Source organism: Ascidia mentula, chromosome 6, assembly GCF_947561715.1.
Source record: "Ascidia mentula chromosome 6, kaAscMent1.1, whole genome shotgun sequence".
Lineage (NCBI taxonomy): Eukaryota > Metazoa > Chordata > Ascidiacea > Phlebobranchia > Ascidiidae > Ascidia > Ascidia mentula.
Window position 1 is genome coordinate 19,737,964 of NC_138571.1, and position 15,785 is coordinate 19,753,748.

General features: G+C 39.7%; 1 protein-coding gene across 1 annotated transcript; it reads right to left on the reverse strand.

Moving 5' to 3' along the window:
- Positions 1 to 490: 490 nt before the first annotated feature.
- On the reverse strand, positions 491 to 8,995 carry LOC145905883 (uncharacterized). The gene is made up of 18 exons (XM_082993201.1): positions 8,746 to 8,995; positions 8,350 to 8,442; positions 7,826 to 7,969; positions 7,662 to 7,754; positions 7,248 to 7,328; positions 6,377 to 6,531; positions 5,980 to 6,141; positions 5,694 to 5,895; positions 4,864 to 5,631; positions 4,555 to 4,684; positions 3,611 to 3,800; positions 3,297 to 3,387; positions 3,112 to 3,198; positions 2,874 to 3,026; positions 2,290 to 2,419; positions 1,904 to 1,936; positions 1,664 to 1,767; positions 491 to 1,187 (listed from the first exon to the last, which is right to left on the reverse strand). The coding sequence occupies exons 1-18, from the start codon at positions 8,911 to 8,913 to the stop codon at positions 1,008 to 1,010; spliced, it is 2,964 nt and encodes a 987-aa protein (XP_082849327.1). The 5' UTR covers positions 8,914 to 8,995; the 3' UTR covers positions 491 to 1,007.
- Between the last annotated feature and the right edge of the window lie 6,790 nt (positions 8,996 to 15,785).

The following is a 15,785-nucleotide window of genomic DNA, read 5'->3' on the forward strand; positions in this document are numbered from 1 at the left end:
TATAATTACTGAAGACTACTGCAGGTGGGCGACAAAGATTATAATTAAACACACTCGAAAAACGGACAAACCCACTTTCATGAAATTACGAATTCTGAGTTAAACCTTCGACCTTTTTCTCAAACAAAACGACAACTAGGCCTAAATCCGTAGCAGCAGAGTCAAAAATCCGGAAAAGAAGTTTTATTAAACTAGTAAATAATACATTTTTGTTGAAGTTTTAAAAATTAAATACACGTTATTGTTACTGATACTGTCATTTAATTGTAAGAAACTACACATACGTCCAGAGTAACTGTCAGCTGTACTGGATGAATTATAGGAATTTCGCCCGAGGGTAATTTTTGTCGATGACGTCATGTGTCATGAATTCGATGAAAACCAATTTGCTGACGCACGCATCGCGCGTGCTCTTTTGTCGTAAATGCATTTTTCCTTTTTGTTTTAAGGTCACATTTATCCTACTGACAATGTACAAGATGCAAGAAAACAAAATGCACAAGACTTTTATTTATAAGCAAAGCGAAAAAGGGCAACGTTGTTATCGACGATAATGAAGGTCGACACCAAGCTAACAAAAAATTACAGCTTCATCATTTAGTGAAAAATACCCAGCATGGCTGAATGGAGTGGATTAAAACAAAAGGCGGAAAGAATTCAACGGGAAAGTCTGAGATAAAATGTATTGTAAAGGGATATTAGCACAGGTCATCTGTAGGTATGCAGAAAGCGCTTGAAATTAAATAAATTAGAAATGCTTTGCAGAAAGATACAAGGCCAATAACGCACTAAAAAAGGCGAAAGTCTGCATTCTGCCGCGCAGGATGTTGGAAATGTAATGTTCACTGTAAAACCGCGAGGGAAATCCCCACAGTTTTAGGAGGGAATTGTACAAACATGCGTCAGTTTATAATGAAATGACGTCATAACCGAATATCGGTTCAGTGACATGAAAACTTGACCGAAACGATTCTTGAAAACAAATAAAATGACATCAGTGATGACGTTCACTGAGGCAAACTTTTCCTGAAATTTTCGAGAAACTCCCGGATTGATGAGAAGATTTCCTGGGAGTCGGTATCCGGGGATTCCCCGAACTTGATGAGGACTTTGGTGACGGCTCGTTTGATTTCCATGCATTTCTCGTTCAACTGGGTTATGTTGGATTCCAGGTAGGCGAGAGAAGACTGTTTGAAAATAATTCAATTTGTAAATTCCGCCTTCTCGTCCAGTGTTTTTTTTATGAGTAAGTTTGTAATTATCGGATGGCAGAGTTGGCGTGTCAAACATGCCTTACTGCGCATGCGCAATTGTTAATGTTTAAACCAGTGCTATTCAAACTTTTTCGCGTGCGGCGCACTTTGACAGATTATAAATTTATCGGGAGGATTTGTTCTAATGTTCACAATTTTTATTCGCAGAAGGCTTAATTGTTTCCGAAAAAATAAAATTTTTGCTTAAAATGTCTCGGGGGCGGCCTTTTCGAAACGACGGAAACCAAATTTCAGGGGGTCAGTTTGAGAACACTGAAATATATATGTTGGATACTAAGAAGAAAATCTGATCGTGATTCGTGGCCAGGATATCCAGGGTTCGAATCCCGGCGTGGTTCAAAAATCACTTATGAAAACTTAGTGCCAATTCGTAAATGCAAGTTTGTCACCTCAGCCTCAGAGCAGAAAGCGAGGTCTTCTTTGGTCGGATGATATTTCTTCCTTTTCAGCAAATCACAACTCTTCCGAACTTTCACAACGTTTTTACGCATGACTGCACAATAGAAATATTTGTTTTATGTTTGGAAATATTTGTTGGTTAAGAGCTTGGACGTGTTGGTGATTGCAGTCGAATATTTATTCAACTTTAGCAATTTAAACTCAACAGCAAACTAACACCAGTTACTTACTGTCAATTTCCGCCAGTAGTCCTTTCGTCGAATCTGCGAAACAAAAATATTGGTTACAAAATGAAAGCAGTTAAGTGCTGCTGTTTCAGCCGGACATGATGTATTTTATATTTAGCTGCAGACCTTAGTTCTCATCAGTGTGCATTGATGTGATTTACAACGACCTTATCAACTAAATACACTACAAGACTTCCACCTAAAGTTAGTAGAAGATGAATTTATAGCCCTCGCATGATTCTTGTCAATTAATTCTGGGAATTATTCCACCTCATGTAAAATTATACCAAAATTACGAAAACGTTAAGTTCCAAGTTAAAATCAGCCAGTCTTGGTGTTTACGACTAATATATCTCGCTGTGACAAGCATCATCCGTGTCTTTTCTCACATGATTGTGTTTTCCCAAGTGATGATAATTCCCTCTGCAGATCCAACACTTGCGGGGCGTTCAGTTTCACGATCTTCAGAACGACTTGAAGCAAAGTCTGTTTTCTGTCGTTTGTCCGCATCACGAAAGTCTGTGAATTAAATCAATATTTTAAACAGGAATCCAAAGCTATATTATGTTGTTATTCAAGAACCTAATGCTAGCCTCTGTCCTGGCTAATTTTAGGTGTAGCCGTTCTAATCTCCATAGCGGCGACCAATATATTAGTTTATTAGTTTATTAAGAGTCAAAAAAAAACAGTTAACAGCATGATAGCTTTGGCTTTCCTGTTTAAAGTTTTAACTATAAGTTTTTTGCCCCCATCTCAAAATATTTGTTCGACTCTCACCAACTGCCTGCAATGGTTTAGATTACATCATACAAATATTTGATGCTTGTTTTTTTAACATTCAATTATTTCCCTTTCATTTGTCTATTTCCAGCATTGTTTTTATTATTTCTATTTGAAAAAGAAACAAATAAATTTCATTTTTTCGTCGAACTCCCGAACTGTCAGAAATAAACGCAGTAAAAACTTAATTAACCTTTTGTAGAGAAGAAAGTCGGATTCCTTTGGTCGTTCCCTTGGTGTTGGATGCATTAATCACATTCCCCACAGACAGAATATAAGCAAGCAGTGTTTCGAATAACTTGCTGTCAAGAAGTTCGTGACAAGCACTCAACGCCAAGTCAACTTCCTGTGACAAAATGTACAAGTTTTTAAGCCAACTACGAAGAATAAAACGTGGAAATATTTGAAGGTGAAACTGGGGTCAAACTTACCGGGTTCAACGCCTCGATCTCTTGTGGTAGTTCACGAATCGTTGTGAGTATCTCCAGTCTTGTGCTCAGACGTGGAATGTTGCAGAGCTGGAAGCGGAAATGACGAAACAATGAATTGTTAACGTGAGCGAAAAATACAACAAAGCTTTGCACAGCACAACCATTAAGGTCAATTGAGTTCATACCTCAAGCATGAACCGGTCGACCTTGGAAAGTTCTTCCTCTCTCCCCTCGTGTTTCGCGTAAAGAGTTTTCAATTCCGGTTCCGGACAAAACCTTAACAAACCACGACGTCACGTGATTATGAAACGAGCGATTGAAAAATAAACAGGGAGTTTTTTATTTCAGCAAAAGTTTAAAATTTTATCTGTTTTTTCGCCAAACTACAAAAACTAGATCCACGCTAATCATGACAAGATCCCTTATTGGAACAAAAGATAAATGCTGCAGTTTAAGTTTGGCGCTTGTTGTGTTAAACCAAATCCCATCGTCCCCTTACTTTCTGAGTCCGGATACTTGCTCCGTAGATATACCGCCGTCGTCTACGTTGATTACAGAAAGTTTACGGATCAAATCCTCCCCTCTCAGCTTGAACCCCGCCATGAAAATACCGAGATTTTGAGCAGTTTTGTGGTCCAGGTAACTTTCTAACGCCCGTTTCTTTGGAGTTTCAGTTGGAAGAACGGGGACTGTAATAAGGACAAGTATGAAATGTGCAATACAGTGCAGGATTAAGTAATATGTGAGCTGCATACAGATGACCACTCTTTTAACCAATATACCTGGGCCATTTGTATGCAGTTTTATTCAAGCGTATTATTGGCTCCATGTTTGTGTACAGACAGGGTTAAGAAATGTGTAAGCTGCATACAGATGGCCACTGTTTCTACCTATGAGGTCTCATCAGTGCAGCTGGTGTGACTTTCAGACGACTTTGCTGGCCAAACGGCCAAGCAAAGACTTCCACTTTGTGGTGACTACAGGGGGTCATCTGTATGCAGCTTACACAATTCATATTATTGCCTCCATGGTTTTATACAGGGTAAGAATGTCCAACAAGTCGATATTTGCTTCTAAAAAAGCTCACAAGGTGGCAGACAAAGATCACGATTCACGTTCAGTTAGCAAGACGTTTATGACGTGAATTCTATTCAAACGTTTTTCTTAAACGTTTATGACGTCATACATAGGTCCCATTAGTCGTCATAATCATGTTTTATAAACTCATAATGCCTTATTATCTGTTAAGGATGGGTTATGCCCAGTGTGTTTAATGAGTAAATATTGCAATTTTTTCTTGGAGGGCTTGCGATACATAATTTTGCAAGTTAAGTTATTCCAAAAACTAACAGATGGCTTTGCATGTACAGGTAGAACTTATCATTTTACTGTAGTAAAGCATTACATAAGAAACAAAAATCCACAAGCTATATTTTAAATTGCCTCTGCAAGGTGTCGACGACGTGGAATTGTTTGGTTTCTTGTCGTTGGTTTGTTTAAACAACTCAGTAAGTTCGTCTTTGTTGATTTGTTCGCTGAAATCGTCAATATTTTTCCAAATACTTTTGTTTATCTGAAAATTAACGATTTTTTAAAATTTATTGATAACACCAATAAATGCACCTTGATATTAAAGAAATTCATAAAATGCCTTTTTGTGTTGTTTATCATCTGTTAAAACTTTCGATATTATCCAGAGATTTTATCGAAAAATTGTTGCCTTTGCCTTTTAAACACAAATTTCCAACTTACGAGTTGCTTGGAGACGGTTTGCCAATGAAAAGGTCTCATCTGGATCTTGGATTCGCTTCTCATTGGCGATACAGGCGGAGGTGGGGGGAATCCTGCGCCCACTGGTGGTGGAGGGGGTAACATAGCTCCACCTGGTGGTGGCGGTGGAGGAACTGGCACACCGATAGGTGGCGGGAGAGGGGAAGTTGGGGACTTGAGGTCAGACCCGGATTCCCTCTTGGCTGCTCCTGGAGGGGAAATAACGGAATAAATATCTGCGGGATTTACGGGACTCGCGGAATCGTGGGACGGACTGAGCGACTGAACGGCGGGAGGTGGGGAAAACGGGGATGTCAGTTCGCTCGCTACGGAGTACGGGTTCTCGTCGATAAATACGTCATCGGATATTGACGTCACGTGTCCGTTAACTTCCGGTTTTATTTCTGTGAGAGGAGTATATTGATGAGTTTCCTTCGTCGTTTCCAAAGCGATTTGTTCCGTGTTAAAAATGAGGGATTCGACGAGGGAATGAACCCTCTCGTGATCCGCTCTTTCCCTCGAAACGTCATTTCCGTCATTTTTCGATGACGACACTTCTGGAGTTTCTGTAGGGGTCGCGATATTCCGACTCTTTCGGGAGGATTTGCTCTTGGAGCTCGGCTCCCTCTTCTTCGAGCTCTTTTTCATATCAATAAGAAGATCCTCCACGGTTGAGATCTTGGTCCTCATCTCGGAAGAGGAATTGTTGTTTTCTTGACCCTCAAAATTCCCCTTCAGCTTCTCCAGCTCCTGCAGGAAAAATGTGACCGGTGACATTTTTCAACAATTTGTAAAATTAAACTGCCTCTTACTTCTAAAATGACGTCAAAGCTATCCTTGACGTCATCAACGACGTCATCGTCGCTTTCTTCTACATCTTCTCCACTTTCTTCTTCTGAACTGGATGTTTTTTGGTAGTGTCTCTTGCATCCCTCCTGGAGAGCATCGATCCACTCATCCCGGAGCTTCTCCTGGGAGCAGGGGAGGAAGGGACCGCTCTCAGGAAGACGGAACCTGCAGGGGTCAAAGGTCAAGGTCAAATATTTAAAACAGCTTATCATTAAATACCGGCTCATCCTTGAGAACTTTGTGTCTTACCTGTGACTCTCCTTGGTGGTTGCTATGGTGAAGGTATTGCTGTCCTCCGGATTGATGGCGATACTTCCGGGAGAGAGGTGGATGATGTTGAGAGCTGCTGCCTGCTCCTCCTCATCAACCCGATAGTAAGCGAGTTCTCCAGCTCTGATCACCACCAGACGCCTGAGAGGAGGAGGGAAGTCACGTGACTATCACACACTCACTAAAGGTTGGCAACGTGATAACCCGGATGTTGTTCAATGCAAAGATGAAACATCCACAACGCAACACCACCAAGGATCAAAATCGAATCAGTGTCAACCTGGTGCAGTAAACACCAAACAAAAATTCAGTCTCGTGTTGTTGAGAATTAAGTATGTATGACGTGGTAGTGACGTAATACTAGGTTCACTCTCACTTGTTCCAGTTGAGGGCGGTATAACCACCCTTCTTCTCAAGGAATCCCTCCTTGATCACCCGGAAGCTGAGCTGGAGTTTTTCGCAAGGATCGAAAGGTTCTCCTCTCTCCTCATGATCATTCTGCTCACAGATGATGTTGAGGAGCCGGATCAACTGAAAAGCGGAAGACGAACAACTTTAAGTTTTCCCAGCTTCTGTTGAACATCCCGCAGTTATGACGGATCAGTTCCTGGTTTCTAACTTCTATTTCTAGTGCACTTTTTGTATCAAATTTGTTTAAAATTGTATTTGATTAAAAGTGACGACAAAGAAGTCTTTGTAATGTTCTGGTGCCGACAGAGAGAACAACTTGTCTGATTGAACGCATTAAACTTCATCAAAGTGAGTTCTTTCGTTTCAATTTATGTCCAGGAGCTTACGTAATGTCGATTTGAAGCGAATTGAACATTTTGTTCAAGAATTTATTTTATTCAAGTGACAAAAATTTACAAAACCACGATTATTTAACCTTCCAACTGTTTAAGATCAACGATTGCAAAACAGCTCACTGAGAAACTAAGGAGCAACGTCAAGATTAAATTTGTACGAAGATTATTTCGTCGACGAATCAACTCGGTTTATTCACAGCCTGATTAATATTTCAACGGGGCTCTCTCCGCCTGTCGAAGAAATTTCACCGAAATGTAATAATCTGTATTTAATCGAATGAAAAACAATGTTCGTTTGTACTTTCGATTTAGCTCGGGGTTGCAAAACCCACAGCAACCATGGAGACTCAATGCGCAAATATTAAAGTGAAAGAGAATTCAACTGAAAGTTATTCTCATCAACACCTTGACTTTTACGTTTGATTCACGTAAGATAATCACCTTTGTTTTGTCCACCAAGTTCTCTGTGTTGAGTTCAAGTTCGTGAGCTTCGTCGAAATAAATAAACACCTTTTTTCCCTCCTGGTTAAAACCAAAAATATCATTTTTACTGAAGCCTCCATTATAAATACGCATTTTCGAATGCACACTTTGTCTAAACACACAAAGTCATTGTTACAAAATTCTACGCGAATACAAAGAGGTTCAAAGAAAGACTGGTTTGACTGTGAGGAAACAATGTAGCGATTAAAACGTCATAATGAGTCCTCGCATGCTCAAATTGGTCGTAAAAGATGTGTTGGTGAAAACTGTACACAGACTCAACAAATTACTTCCAAGCTTAAGTAAAAGAAGTCCTTATGTATATTCATGGAAAGCAGGCGTTGATGAAAAATGTTTCAGTTATTTTTGTACCTGGCCATCGACGCTGACAATGGAGGCGAACGGATGAACTTTTGTGATATTTCCGCGGTGAATCAAAGAAAGTAGTTTTCCATCAAAATCAACCTTCAAGTGAAACAACATGAACCGTTAAAACAAGTCGTTTACGTCATCACTATGACGTGTAAGCTTTTCACCTGCAGAATTCGTTTCTGTGGACTCCGTGTTTTCGCGCATTTGTACACAGAAAAATTGTAGATTTTTTTGCTTTTTAAATCCTGAGCGAAGTTGGTCAGACCGTCGTGGGCGTCTTCATTGCTGTCCAGGGAGATTTTCTCCGACTGAAAACATAGGATGGTGGGGGGGTCAGGTTTGAGGGTCTAACAAATAACTCTGTGCTGCAAAGCAAGGGATCGATAACCTTTCACTGGCAATGGCCGAAAACTTTGCAATACATCAGCGGGCTGCGCTACTTTTTTCCACTAATTGTTGTTAAACTTTGCGAATTAGGGAGAATTTCATTCAGATTATTTTCCTATTTTGTGCTATAATATAATAGCAATAGGCGGCCGATATACAATTTGTAAAAGGCTGTGGGTTCGATGATTTGGCTGGGCGGCCCGCGACCTTAGGTTGCGGCCCTCTGTTGTAAATGGTAAAGTTATGAACACTGTAACACAGAACACCAAGGTTGTATATTTCACATATTCCCCATAATCACCTCGGATTTCCTCGTCGTCTTTTTGTTCAGGATGTTTTTTAGAACTTTCTTCGCTTTAAATTGGTTCCTGTGGCTGCTGGAATTCAGTTTTTCCTGCAATGTTCAAAATAACAGATTTATTTTTCACCTGTAGTTTGGCCTCTCCTTCATAAGCAAAAGAAATTTAAGGGTTGAAAACCAGTTTCGTTTATACGCATATGTCAGATGCTCAATAATTTATAAACCTTAGTGGGGCTTTGGGTCGGTAAAAGCCATAATAACATTTTTTGGACATATTTCACAAATTTTATGTTACAAATATTGGAAACAGTGGAAATAGTAAGAATGTGGACAATAAAGGGATGCGAATTTCTGGTTCAAAAACTTAAATTATTCCCAGTAGTTGCCCCCACATACCTTTGCATTGTGACGTAATTCCATTTCAACTTTAAGTTCGTTCTCTCTGCTGTTTGTCCACGTCACTGCTTCGTCAATGGTCATGACGTTTAGTTTGACTTGTTGCATCAGCCATAGTTGTTCGTCATTGCTCAGGACAGGTTTAATCCTACCTGGGCTACTCGCCATGGCTGTCACTCCGCTTGATCGATGTAAGTTGGGGTTACAAGTAATTGTTCATGACACAGAGTTTACACAATATTACACCTGTATGCGCTGAAATAAATATTTGCATAAGATTGTAGAACAGCCATGTATGTCGTCATAAACCTTCAAAACAAACGGCAACCTTTCAAAGTTGATTCAAAAATGTTGTATTCAACTAAACATAAAATATTACAAAACCTCAAACAGTTAAAGACGATTGCCTGTTGTGCACAATAACCTTAAGGTGTTCTAATTGACTGTGACGTCATTATTAGGGCGCCCGCGCGTACATATACGTGGAAGCTAAAAACAAATTTACCGTCGAGATTGTGACGTCATTCGCTGTAATAATTGCGCAAAATAAAATTTAAATTGCGGTTTAAAGGTGAACTAACTTGAAAAGCAAAACAACGCAGCATTTCAACAGTAAACATTAGCAACAAATAAAAAAGCACCCCAAACTTTAAGCTGATCACGTCCTCTAAATATCTTTAGGGCGGTAATAAGTTAAGAGCAAACGAAAGTGTGTCAAATCCTCGGTAAAATCAGTCTTAAATATCAAAGCACTTCTAAGACAGGTTGTTTAAACGCGCAAAGTAGGCCGGACGAGAAACTAAAGCATTGCTGCATCCTGTCCCACGGTTGACTATTACCTTTGTTACGTCACACGCTGCATTGCCAGTTGAGAACAGAACGTTTGTCAAAACAATCAAACAATATAATCAATCGCCTGTGCTAGTGGATTATCTATGAACGAGTGGGCTTAATATTTGGATATTATATTTAGATGCCACAGCTTAACAAGGCGAATGCATAAATAAATATGCAAATATTGCAAAAGCTTAAGGTGAACCTTTTCGGCCTTTTGTAGGAATCAAGGGTTACCTTTCATGCAACAACAGATATTCGGTACATTTCTTCCTTGTGTGATTGCCGTACACAATAACATGTCAGTATACTGAAGTACTTTCTCCAGCGTAAATCAGTTCTGGTATTTCGGTAGCAGTAACAATATTCACTATTAACACTTTTCAGTTCTGGCAGCGAAAAATAGCAACTAAATGTTGATACAAGTTCCACAACACAATCTGAATAGACAGTCGAGGCCGACCGACTCACACATCCAAAGTTCATGCCACAAAACTTGTGGCAAAACCTACTATGAGCTCTTCTCATTGCTCTCAACTTAAACCAGCTAACGACAACACCAGAGATCGTATATTTTCATCACAACGACGTAAATACGTTTACTGCATTCGTAGCAATCGTCGTCATTTCTCTTACGCTAATGTAATTTGCACGTATTTGGCGAACCCTTGTTTACAATCCTCAGAGCGCCCAATTGACTGGACCCAACCCCCAAGCAAACAAAGCTCCACGTCAAAGATTAAGCTTGCCTTTGAACACACCTAATTTCAGGGGCAAGTAAGTGATTACGTTGCTTGCAGTAAATCCAATGGAAAAACACAATTATTTAAGTGGGCAAATAAATGTATACATTGCTAAAAAAAATCGAAAAGGCAATTATTCAAGCAATACGAAACGCGTTATATAAAATATAACACAAAAATAGCAGCTGGTAAGTTCGTGATACGCCTGATCTGTTCTGTTATTAAAGCACGCTTTTTCTGCTCGCATAAAAGATCTGTTCCAGTTGTTTGAAAACAAAAAGACACACCCAACTACACCCATCATTGCAACACCAGATCAATATGTTTCTATAGTAAAGGGACTGTATTGTAAATCGAGTTAATTTACATTTAATTCCCTCGCCACCCGAGCATGAATCTTTAATGCCGACCGCAACTATAAAAGAAATGACAAAAAAGCCAAGTCCACGGTCCGCCAGACTTACAATCGCGTTGTCAGCCTGGGCCACATGCTGTTCCCCGGCCAAGCCTTATCTTCGCTTATGTATAATTGATAAGCTTAACATGCAACTTAGGCTAACAGCAGAACCGACGATCGATGAATTAACTGCAAACGGACCTGTTGTTTGCTGTGTTACAACGCTGTGTAAACACTGCAACGAACGAAGGTCATTCTAACTATCCTGTGGTCGTGACGTCATTGTTGACGTTTTTTTGAACATATAGGTTACAACAAAAAATGCATTTCCTCAAATCCATTAGTTTGCAAAGCCATGTAGTTGTGTACTACACATAAGTAGTGCCGCAACACGATTACATTTACATGGGCAAAACTAAACAGTAGACGACAAACCAACATAAGTTTCCTTTCATGTTTACATATGTAACCTACTTCCGTACAATCACTGAGTTTCAGGCATTTCCAGGCCGCTTCTTGCAGCTTAACTGGTCGAAGTTAGGCGACGAGAAACCAACAGTACAAGGAAACAACAGCATTGTCATTTAGCGATAATCTCACATATTGGCAGAACTCTGTAGCCCAACTTTGACACGGGGGAAAAACTCCTTTGTTTGCTTCTTGTGTTTGAACGCGAAACAGAAAGTTACTTGCGCATACGAAGGAGGGAGATCCCCGACCGTAAAGCGCCACCTTTTCCAACAAGCAACCAATCAGAGCGCGGTTTGCCACGTGCTGTGGAGACAGAGGTCGAACTGTTTCTGGAAAAACTTTCATTCTGACATGGAAGTTGCTTGAAACGGGGTGAATATTAAAAGCAGTTTCGCGGCCATTCAAGCAAAAGAGCTTGGGCCAATTAAAGTTTGTTAGCTGTGAACAGACAGACAGACGAACCCTCAACAAAAACCTTCCAATATTACATACAAGTCCATGATTCCGCGAAGAATTTGAAGAAGCTCAGAAACTGACGTTGCCATTATGGCAAAATTAATACATCTGTACATTTCAAAATAAAAGATCGAAATAACCCTGATCGCCAACCACTGTTTGTGAGTTATTTTGGATATCTGATAAGATAGGAAAGATCTGTCGGTGCCAACTTGCAAATTAAAGCTGATTTCTTATATTTTTCTCGCTTTTGGAACTCATTATTTTATTTCTTAACAAAGTGAATCACGTTTTCTCAACCTCACAGGTTGATTCAATACAAGACGATCACGCCCATATCAGTCACATCGATTCTTGTTTGCCCTACAACATTGCGCTTCATCAATATACTTTCATCAATATACTTGCAATAAGTTATAAATGTCATTAAAACACATGGGGCTATCATCTCATAAGATCATTAAACTAATGACGTATATAATACAAAACGTCACGCAAGTACGTAATTAGGTATATATAATATGCCGATATGGGAGTGGTAAATTTAGTACTTAACTTTCTGAAGAAAGCACTATCGGTTGCCAAGCAGCTCCGTTTGGCCATAGTGCGCTCCACAGTGGTTCGTTGTCTCTGTTGTTCGGTACCTAGTATAGGGTACCCAACAGATCGACGTTGACCGAAAGGTAACACAAAGTGGAGACTAGTGTGCCTGCTAGTGTAAAAGCTAGCACAGTGCCACTCAACAGCTGCACTGATGAGACCTTACAGGTCGAAACAGTGCGTGTACACACCCTGTCTGCAGCTCTCCAATATGATGTTTGCCCATACTTTCTGAAGATTTACACAAAAAGTGTGTGCGTAATATTTCGACAGTTGGCTAAAATAAATCTACACCGGGGTTGAAAGTGAACGGATTTCTTCACGGGACGAATAAATTTTTAGGAAAAAATAAACCATACGTGAGATTTCTTACAAAAGTGAATAAAGTTACTGAATTCAAGTTTGTCATAACTGGTTGGGAAACACCGACCGTTCTGGCTTACTTTCAACATGATGCAATAACTTGCCACACTTCCACCTAACCAACTGAACACAATTGTTACAGCAAAAGATCCACTGCAGATGTTAGTTTCGAGTTTCGCTGGCCTTCAATTACTTTATATTGCCACTGAGGGAATGCCAAGACAGACAATCCATGTAGTCAACCCTGTGGCTTTGGGAATTTAATTGCTACAGCAGCACCTGAGTATGGATCTGCCTCTAAGCTAAGTGTATGGTAAGCACGCACTACTATCAAAACAAAAACACCAATATTAGCAATTAACAACAATTATAAACGCACCAACAGGTTTGCTTGTTTGTCAGAACCACGCTCAATAAGAACCCGAACTTTATTATGACGTAACATTGCTTATATAACATCACAATAAAGATATGTTCGCGCCAAAACCTTTCGTTTCTGCCTTACATGTTAAGAGATATACAGAATAGAATAACTGCATCGTTTGCTCGTTAGAGACTATGCGCTTACCTATAGAAAGTGCGAACCCAGTCAGCTTGTTGAGTCATGATGTCCTTCTGAGGAACTCTTACAACCAAAGGTGATTGTTCGTACCTTTGTAGACAATCGTAGTACATTGTGACAAAACAAATCATTTGCTAATAAAATTTTAATAAAATCATATTGCTGATATTTGTATGCGTAAATGCTACCCCTTATATTTACAAATAAATTGACGTTTTCACTAAATTAACCTTTGCAGCAAGATTCCCCTTACGTCATTCACCACTATTGTGACTCACAATAAGAACTAGAGTTGACACTTAAAATAGTGATAATGATTAACGAACGACCACCTGACAGAACGACATTTTGATTGACAGGAACCTCATCACATTCTGGGCAAGTATTAATTGACAAATTAACGGCAAAACTTATAGTTAGCAGTTGACTTAACTATGCCTCCAACACCAACCTGACTAAATATGATGAAGATCTACTTAAGTGCATAAACAATATATTTCTTCTTCTAAATTTAACTAAGCCCCTTCCAAATGTTGACATTTCCAAACTGCATTACAACAGGAAGTGACGTCACGTTAGTTACGTAACAAGCTCTCCGCCCCACCTAAATTTAAGTGTCTACCTTAGGTTTGGCCCGTATGGTTCTGAACCAGTTATGCAACGTAATGAGTCTTGACAAACGAACTGGAACTCCACAACTGAGTAAAGTTGCTCATACTTGGCTGGTTGCTGTTGGCAACCACAATGATGACGCATAAGTCTGTAGACAACAAGGAAGCGTTCGGTCCAACAAAATGTGTCAACTGTGAGAATAAAATACTGGTGGCATCCAACTCAAGTCCATATGGTTTTAGTTATAACACGCGTAATAAGGGCAACATTGGCACAAAAAAATCTTTCAAATTGATGTAAGTTTTCAAACGTATTAAAATCATCATAGTCGCATAACTACAGGCACAAAAGCCAATCTATTGCACTTTCTTGTGTGTTTCGGCCCCTTCCCTCCCCAGACAAACATAGTTCGATCACTTTCCGGTTCCCAAAACCAACACATCGATCCAGCAACAATCCCTTCCAAAACCATTGTGTCTGATTGCTTATTAAAGCGCAAGGCATGCCATACAAAGCTAAGTGTTCCCATTTGAGGAACTACAGCAGTTCTTGATTGCTTTCAAACGGAAAGGACTGATTGTCGGTCTAGAGGTCAGTAGAGGAAGGTTCTGGCGGCGTGGAAATCAAAAAAACAACGGTTTGGACCAATTCTGCTTGAATTTTCCTTATAGTCGCAAAAAAGTCGTGGCTATTCAACTTTTAAGTTTAAACCAAAGCTGCACTGATGAGCATTATTGTGTCAAAACAGTGGCCCTGTCTGTAGCCCAAGAAGCAACTTGGAGTTTCAAAATGTTTGTGGCTGAGGTGTATTTGTATAAACTACATAAATCCTATCTTATTCATTGATCTATTTTATATTACAGCTGCGACGCGACTTATTTGTCTGAAGTATATCGAGCAAGCTTCAATCTTATCTCATCCAATGCAGCCCAGCAATATATCAGACCATACAGCCCAGCAATATTACACGACCGACATCCAAAGAACGCTCTGTTCTTTTCTCAAACTCGATCGGTTTTTAAAAAAGATATTTTCCAGAAAATCTTTGTTGTTTCTGGAATTACTCTTTCTGCCCCTAATATTCCAAATAAGCTCAACAAATTCCACAATTCGGGCGAAACGATCACAACGCGCCAAAACATGACAGTTCGTTCTACATTCGAGCAACAAGAACAAACGAAACACGTGTTCCCACGAACTGATCACATCCGGGTGTGACGTCATCCGTTTAGATTTTCTCGTGGAAGCGGAAATGTGGGCTGGGTTTTGTGGCAAGCTTTGTTATAACTTGGTGAGAACGCACACTTTACATTTCAATTTGCAACCTCATGTATTTTTAAAAAAAAGTCTTTGATGACTTGTAAGTGTTCACAAATGTGCCACAAAGCACGATCACTGTCTTATCTTTGCATCAGTGCAACACGTTTGGTTCAAATACTGTTTATTGTTGAATGACATTCAGAAAGTTTACAAAACGACGCCTTTTCGATCAAACCTCCATTTAATCGTGTTTCAAATCAAGTAAACACGAAACAACGTCTGCAAGTAATAAAATATGCGTCATAATCACCCCGCACTGTTTGTGACGTAACAATGTAAGACCATTATGTTGTCTTCTGTATAACCACAGCCATAACATCCACTGCTGTAACTCTGCTAACCATAGAAGTTAGAGCCGTCATTTGCTGCACCTAAAGAAGCTCGTGAAAGCTCGTACCAATAAAGTAGTTTACTATAGTCAGTCTCTCACAAAAGCAGTGCACCAGCAAGTATTATAACCATACCACATCTCAACACACAAAAACAAGCCACGCTTTTTGCAGACTTCCTATACCTGGAGCACAATAAGGTCGAGCGTCACTATGCATCGGATTGTGACGTAACAATCAGTGTGCATTCTTATGGAATTGTTTGAGACAATGGGGCCCTAAGTTTAGTGCTTTTCCCAGCTGATTGACTGACAAATTATCACTAAATTATTCTGGTGATATTTAAACTCATA